The sequence below is a fragment of the Chrysochloris asiatica genome, unplaced genomic scaffold (genome assembly GCF_000296735.1).
Source record: "Chrysochloris asiatica unplaced genomic scaffold, ChrAsi1.0 scaffold00004, whole genome shotgun sequence".
Classification (NCBI taxonomy): Eukaryota; Metazoa; Chordata; class Mammalia; order Afrosoricida; family Chrysochloridae; genus Chrysochloris; species Chrysochloris asiatica.
Window position 1 is genome coordinate 30,204,311 of NW_006408522.1, and position 8,631 is coordinate 30,212,941.

General features: G+C 43.6%; 1 protein-coding gene across 1 annotated transcript in view; it reads left to right on the forward strand.

Annotated features, from left to right (window-relative positions):
• Positions 1-405: 405 nt before the first annotated feature.
• SLC30A4 (solute carrier family 30 (zinc transporter), member 4) overlaps positions 406-8,631 on the forward strand; it is a 51,365-nt gene continuing 43,139 nt past the window's right edge. Inside the window, exon 1 of the mRNA XM_006831692.1 lies at positions 406-917. Within this exon, the coding sequence (XP_006831755.1) occupies positions 527-917 (391 nt within the window). The 5' untranslated portion in view covers positions 406-526. The remainder of the gene's footprint in view (positions 918-8,631) is intronic.

Genomic DNA, 8,631 nt, shown 5'->3' on the forward strand with positions numbered 1-8,631 from the left:
CCCTCGCGCGCTTCGCCCCCGGCCGCTCCGGCGCACGCGCGCGGCACCGCACAAGGCGGGGAGTGGAAGTGGCGGAGGCACCAGCCCCGAACCTGTCAGACCTGGAGAGCCACCGGCTGGGCGTGGCAGGTTCGAGGGCCGCCCTGCTCCCCCATGCCCGGAGCCCAGTACTGCGAGCCGGCCGAACTGGCTGGGGCGGGGGAGATGAGCCGCGGCCCTGAGGCAGCGCCCCAGGTAGATGTACCGCCCCCTCGCGGAGCGCTGGCCCGCGCCTACAGACGCTGGCGGTGGCTGTGGCCGGGCAGACATGGTGTCTCTGGGCCGATCTGCGCCCCGGCCGCCTGCGGTGTTGGAACTTGAGGGGACTGTTGGGCGCCTGTAATTTATAACGTGTTTCGTTTTCCGCAGAGTGGGGAGGGACGCGTGGCACTGCCGTCGGGAACTGGCACTCCGGTGAACTAGGAGCCGCCGGCCTTCCTCCTGCACCGGGCCGCCCGTTCCGCGCCGCCACCGCACAGCCTCTGCCATGGCCGGAGCCGGCGCTTGGAAGCGCCTTAAATCTCTGCTGAGGAAGGATGACGTGCCGCTGTTTTTAAATGACACCAGCGCCTTTGACTTCTCGGATGAGGTGGCGGTCGAGGGTCATTCTCGGTTGAACAGACTTCGAGTGGTGGTGGCTGACGATGGGTCTGGCGCCCCAGAAAGGCCTGGTAACGGGGCGCAGGCGGCGCTCCAGGCCGACGACGATTCCCTGTTGGACCAGGACCTAGCTTTGAGCAACAGCCAGCTGAGTTTGAAGGTGGAGCCCTGCGACAGCTGCAACCAGCAGACAGACCGACTGCTGCAGAGAAAGGCCCGAACCAGGCTGACCCTGGCCGCCGTGCTGTACTTGCTCTTCATGATCGGGGAGCTTGTAGGTGAGTGGCGCGCTCTGTGGCGCTGGCACGCTCTCCAGGACCGTGGCTCTTCTCTCTCAAGTGTCTGGTCCCTCGGGCTACCCGAACACGGGGACCACAGAGCAGTTGTAGCAAACGGACCACCTCCTAGTCAGTTCCAGCGCTGTGAGTGGCAGCCCGCCGCTTCCGACAACGACCCTGGAGAGGGTCTCGGAGAGTGGCCGCTGGCGGTTCACAGTCCAGTGCTGTCGACACACAAGGGCTGCCTCGAACTGGTTGTTGTTGTTAAGTGCCGTGGAGACGGGTCCCATTCATAGCGACTCTGGCTAGCATTTCCGAGGAGCGGCTGGTGGGTTTGAACCGCTGACCCTGTGGTTCGCAGTCCAGTGCTGAGCCGACAGCCCCACCAGGAGGGGTTGCAGGTTGGAATCCAGGGCGCAGGCGCCAGGGGAGGGCGCTCTCCGTTGGCTCTGGAGGAAGGACCCAGTGTCTGCGCAGCTGCTCCTAGGCCATTTTCCACGGACTTGTGCCTCTCCATTTCTGCTCTCTCCCAGGCTGGTTTAATATCTTTTATATATCAAAAGAGATTGACTCAAAGCACACCCTATACTAATCAGGCCTCACTGGTGTTAAATGCCATCAGTAGGTTCCGTCTCATAGGGACCCTATATGGGATTCCCATGGAGCTGCTGGTGGGTTGGAACCCCTGAGCTTGTGGTTCAAACCAACCTTACATTACAGTCCATACTTTATCCTACAGCACCACACCAGGACTCCGATCCTGCCGTATTACACACCCACAATCCGTTTCCAACTGGAATTATAATCACAGACAGAGAGGTTAGGAATTAGAACACATATTTTGAGGGGACAAAATTCAATCCTTAATATTCACCCTTTGGCTCTCTACGATTCTTGTCTTTCCCACATGTAAAATACATTTATCCTATCACATCATCCCCAAAGTTTTAAATTGACTCCAAAATCTCATCTTCTGAATCACCCAAATCAAATGGTGAGGCATTAGACTATTCCTTTGGAGACAAAAATCCTCTTCATCTGTAAACCTGTGAAATCTGGACGATAAATTCTCTGATTCCGGCGTGTACGGGTGGAACAGATACAAGGTAGGCATTTTCAGATGGAGAAATGGGAGGGAAAGAAGGAATAATGGGTACCAAGCAAGTCCCAAATCCAGCAGAACAGTTTACGTTAGTCTCACAACTTGAAAACAATTCTTTATTCTCTGAGACCATCTGGGCAACAGAATCTGGATGTTGGCCATGCTTTCTGGATTCTGGGTGAAGGCCACTTAGCTTCAGGCTTCAGTTCTACCTTCCAGGCCCATTAGGACAGCAACTCTGCTCTGTTGGATTTTTGTGAGCATTCCTCTATTCTGTTTGAATGGTTATCTCCACCCCTTTGGCTCCTAGTAGGCTCTTGTTCTGTACCTTGGATATGGCAACCCTGTCCTTTCAGCTTTGGGCAGTGGCCTCATACCCCTTGTGTGAACAGTAACCCCACTCTGGACCAAGTTAGTGAAGATTCAACTCTTTGAAACCTAGGAGACTATGGCCCCACTTTTGATATCAGGAGACCATGACTCCACCCTTTGAAACCAATGAGTCCTGCTTCTTGTGCTCCTTCCAACAGTTCTGCTGTCCAGTCAGCTCCACGACTGGTCTTTTTCTTGAGGGACAACAGATATAGTTCCTTTGGCCTATTTCCTGCCCAGAGAATTCCAAGAGGTAGACAGTGCTCTTTCCTTTCATTCTTTCTCTGTCCCCCTTAGTCTAAACTGATTAAGTTTCTGTTATGATAGTTGGATAGAGCCATCAGTCATAGACTTAATCTCTCTAGCAAAAGATTATGTAGCCATGTCCTAAGTGAAAATTCTAAGACACGTGTCCTTAGTTTATACAGTTGAATTGTTCAGATCTTTAACTTTTGTTTTCATTTTGCATGGTTCACTTTTAAGTCCATCTCTGTCCTCTCACATTTTACTATAAGTGGCAGAGAAACCATGCAACCAACACCTTTAAGAGCTAGCTTAGAAATCTCCTCAGCCAGATATCCAAATTCAGCACTTAGAAGTGTTACCTTCTACCAAACATTTGAACATAATCCAGACAAATCCTTTGTCACTGCATAAAAAGCATCACCCTTCCTCCATTGGCAATCACATGTTCATTGTCTTTTAAAGCCTCACTAAAAGCACATTTAACATCACAGTTCTAGCAACATTTTGTTGTTGGCACATATGTATTCTCTAAGACAGTAGAAACTTTCTCTTAGCTCTCCTCACTCTCTTCTGAGCGCTCAGCAGAATTGCCTTGTTGTTAAGTGCCATCAAGTCAGTTCTGACTCAGAGTGGCTCTGTATAGGGATTCCAAGGAGCAACTGGTGAGTTTGAACCACCGACCTTGTGATTCAAATTGACGTTGTGATTCAGTGCTTTATACGACAACGCCACACCAGGACCTTGAATGTCCATAATTCTATCTAGGTAATCTAGACTTTTACTTTTAAGCATGTTACACCTCTTCTAACCTTCACCCATTACCCAATTCCAAAACTACTTCTACATTGTGAATATTTGGTACAGCAGCATTCTAATGTACTACTCCTACTACCAAATTCTTTTTTATCAACTGCTTCTATGATAGAAATACCATAAATGGGTGGCTTTAGCAAGCAAATTTATTTTCTCACAGTTTAGGAGGTTAGAAGTCCAAACTAAGGGTGCTAGCTGTGGGAGAAGGCTTTCTCTTTGTGTCAGCTGCGTCCTTGACGCTGAACTTCTACTCCTGGGCAGTTTCATCTCTCCCATCTCTGTTTCTTTTGCTTATTTATTATCTTTTATATCTCAAGGCCCACCCTACACTAATCCTGCCTCTTCCCATAACAAGGCAACCCATTCCCAAATGTGATTATAGCCACAAATATTTAGGTTAGAAATTACAATACATATTTTTTTGGAGGGAGAGGGGACACAATTCCACCTATAATATCAACATACTGATACCATGATATAAAATACAAAAATACAGATCAGTCCAAGTACAACATATTGTTAACGTGCCTTCGAAACAGTTCTGACTTATAGCAACCCGATACAGGGTTTCAAAGGAGCAGCTGGTGGGTTTGAACTGCCAACTTTATGGTTAGCAGTCCAGTGCTGATGCTACAGCACCAAACCAGGACTCCAAATACAACATAAACCTCCAGAAAAAACTTTTACTTTTTATTCTACCTGTTCAAGCATGATACCATTGACAATAAAGTTAAAGCTATTTTATTAGATACCTTATAACTGACTATTTTCATTCTGGTAAGATATCAGGCTAATTTTCACAAATTTAAAATAATCATAGACTCTAAAATTACTTAAAATCGTGGAATTTGCAGTATGAAGGAACCTTACTGAATGCCTAGGCTACCTGCTCTTTTTACACATAAAGAATCGGAGGGTGCAGAGAGGTTAAATATATCCGCAGATGGCTAATGAAAGAATCATGTGTACAATCCCGATCTCTTGATTTTTTTTCTATATTTTGATTAAAGTGCTCTCTTTGTCACATTTTCTATTTATTTCTTGTTAAGTGCTGTCAAGTCGGTTCTAACTTATAGAGACCTTGTATTGGGTTTCTGAGGAGTGGCTGGTGAGTTTGAACCACTGACTTTGTGATTCAAGGCGACCTTGTGATCCAGTGTGTAGCCTACAGTGCCATACCAGGACTCCTTTCTATTTATAGTCAAAATGTTAAAAATTAACATTTTTTCCATCATATGAGGGCACTTCAAAAAGTTCATAGAAAAAATTCGTTAGCCTTTAATTTCATTTTTCCATGAACTTTTTGAAGCTCCTTTTTAAGGAAGATCTGAAGGGACTCAGAGGCCTCCCCCAGGGTTTTATGAATATGACTTTTTAAATGATGTATTTTTACTATAAAATATATTATTTTAGAAGTTACTTTCAGAGTCAGTTTAGTGTAACTGCCAGCCCCTTAGTGATAGTTTACAAAGTGACTTTAGATATGGTTGTCTTTTACTTCATAAGACTCACGAAGCTCTTTCATGTCCTAAGACTTTCAAACTGGCCGTCAGCTGTAGTGGCTTTCAAATGGTTTTAATCTTGCCATAGTAAGAAAAACACTTAGCACTGACCAGTGTAGGAATATATATGGATGTATGTGCACACACATATAAAGGAAAACCAAAAAGTATTGCTACTAGGGTTATGGTTCATATATGTATAAGTTTATTGCAAACAAAACATGTTTAAATATGCCTCTGCAATCAGAGGATGGCTGCATACAGGTTCTCTCAGTAATGCATTTGTGTTAGTCTTATTAGAGTGCCTTCAAAAAAAGATCTAATCAAACCAGTGGCTTCCAAGGAGATCTGCTGGGCCAGTTCAAGGGGAAAAAGTCAGCTCAGAAGTTATGGTGACTGTTTTTTGGGATTCCCAAGGAGTAATCTTAATAGACGTTCTAGATTTTCTTGAAGGATTATCATGGAAGCTTATATACTTTTAAGAAAATTGAAACTGCATTGGTGAGAAAAAGGCCCGGCAAGTTGTGCCAAGGCCTTCACAGCAATGCACATACTCATTCTTCAAGGTAGTTAGGGATGTCCTAAGAGAATTTCATTGGTAACCCTTAACCCCATCTACCCTATAGCCCTGCTCTTGCCCCTTCAGACTTGTTTTTGTTTCCAAAATACAAAGAACATTGAAAAGGAACACAATTTGAGTTCCTCAAGTATGCCAACACTGTTGTTTTGACATGCATATTGAAGAACGTAGAATTATTTGGGAACAGGTTAAAGAGATGGAAACGTCACCTTCACAATTATATAGACTTAGATGAAAGATGTCAAGAAACAACAGCTTTACAGTTTGATATTTTTGTTTTAAAAAGGTTTCTATTCTTTTGTAGCAATACTTTGACTTACCTTTATACATATGTATAAATATATGCAACTGAAACAAAAGTTGTTTTGTGTGATATATTTTAATAGTTTTATCAATTTAGCCCACCAGATTAATTTCATGGCTTACTAATAGGTCAGGGCCTCTATAAAAACCACAGCTTTATACTGACTGCACTATCCCAAATACTTGATTTCAAATAATTCATGTCTCATCTCAGAAGATATTTTCAAGAGACCTTTTCTAACTGACTAAAAGTATTCTTTATCCACTGCCTTCTCCCCAACTTTCAAAGCCTTAGTATCTGAGATTATTTTATTTACTTTTTATTATTTATTTTATTCTTCCTCCCACTGAAATATAAATTGAATTAAGTTGTAAAGAAATTAAAAGACAGGAGTGAAATAATAAGATATAGCATGATCTCAACAGACTTGAATTGTCTTCAGTGCTAGGAGTCCTTGTGTGGCACTATAGGATAAGCACTGGACTGATAACTACAATGTAGGTGGTTCAAATCTACCAGCTGCTCCTTCAAAACCCTCACAGGGTTATTATGAGTCAGAACTGACTCAATGGCATTTAATAACTACAGACAGATTCAGTGACTTGCCCAAATCACACAACTGGAATACTGAATCATTCAATCTTAGTAATGTTTGAATTATATTTTCATACAATATTTGAAGCTAGAGTAACAACAGATTTTCTCCTTCAGATTGAGTTTATTTCACCTAGTAAATTCGTTAAGATACAATTGTCCTGAGTTACCATTTTTAAAATCTCTTATTTGGCATTATTTTGTAAAAGCTATAATATTTCCTTTCAAATATTGATTTTATTTCCAGATATGAAAATCTTAATTAAATAATACAGGTATACTAGTATTTATGATGAACATTAGCAGTATCATTCAGAATATAATATAGAACTAAATTGTTTATTGTTGTTGTTAAGTGCCATCCAGTCATTTCTGACTTATTGCAACCCTATATAGAGTCTCCAAGGAGTGACTGGTAGTTGAGCTACCAACCTTTCAGTTAGCAGCCCAGTGCTTATCTTACAGTGCCATACCAGAACTCCAAATTGTTTATAGCAGAGCATTAAAGTGTCTTAAACACTTAAGGCATTGCACCTAGGGAGTTGTTGTTGTTGTTAAGTACCGTGGAGTCAGTTCCAACTCATAGTGACCCTGCCACAGGGTGTCCGAGGCTGTAAATCTTTACAGGAGCAGAATGCCTCAGCTTTCTCCTGCGGAACCACTGGTAGTTTCGAACTGCCGACCTTGAGGTTAGTAGCCCAGTTTGTAACCACTACGCTACCAAAGCTCCTTACCTAGGGAGTAGGGACTAAAAAAAATGAAGTGATTCTTAAAGATCTGACAAAGACGATTTAATCTAATGGAGGAGACAGATGTTAAGCACAATGAGTAAATATAACATTGAAATTGAATGGCAATTGCTGTTAAAAAACAAACAAGGTACTATGAAAGATAGTAATCAGTGAAATATAGTTTATGTTATGAGCCAGATACATTTAAATCAACTCAAAGAGTATACAGTAGGAGTTATCCAAACAGAATGAGTGGGGATGCAAAAAAATTTTTAAGCATTTACACAGGTCCTAAAAGTCTGCAGTTCTTTAAAGCAGCTGAAAAGCAGGCCATTGTGGCTGGAGTTGAGTGAGAAGAACAGGAGAAGCATAGCATAAGTCTGTATACAGGATGACCAGATCAGGCATGTCCAGGTAGACCTTGTTAAATGAGTTTTTAATAAAGTGCAGTAGGAAACCAGTGGAGGGTTTTAAGAAGAGGACTTTCTTGAGGGAATTACCTTTTTAAAGATCACTCAGCTTATTAAATGGAGACTGAATTGAAAGGTACAAAAATGGAAGCAATCCCTAGGAAACATCAAGGCAGGTGGCCAGGTCCTCTCAACGCAAACCCCATTCCAAGACTAAGACTCAATGGAAATGCACGCTCTGATTGGTGACCACACACATCACTGATGGGGGGAAATGGGGTAAAAGTAGCAATGATGCGGCAAGCTAAGACCTACAATGTTCAGTGGACTTCTGTGGGCCCAGTTGGGGACCTGGATGGCAAGCAGTGTGAGGAGACCTGGGGACTCTTGGGGTGTGGCCACGGAGGACTCGAGAGGAGAGTGGAGCTACTGGCTGACAGGAAGAGAGGGCATGTGCTCAGGAGCGGCCACTGTTGCAGATGATACCCACATGACCTGGACCGGATGACTGGATGATCGGAGCTCAACCAGGAGAAGATAGAAGAGGGGAAATAAAAAAAGAATGAGCTGATACAATCTGATGAACTTGACCTATACCTATGGAGCAGCAACTCAAAAGAAGGAACAAATCCTTATAGAAAGAATCATTCCCACTCCCTCCACACACAGAGTGGACAGAGATGGGCAACTTGGACATTGGATACTCAAATGGGAAGGGAGGCACTACAAAGGCAAGAAGTGACTGGCTTACAAGCTTTCAAGAGGGAACCTAGAGCTAGGGGGAATGGAGGAAGGCAGAATCTCCAGTGGGTACTATTCAATCTGTCTGGGCGGAGCTGATGAAAGGAAATACAGATGGGTAACTCGTGATACTGTAGTGAATAATGCTTATCAGGATGGATTATGAGAATTGGAAATGCAAAGGTAGATGTTTTGGAACAAGGAAGGGAGTGATTAATTCTACAGGCTAGGAGTGAAAGTCTCTGGGACCATCAACGGAGAAGAGCCAAGAGCGGGACCCTACCCAGAGAAACAGAGATGCCTGAGATGGAGACAGAGA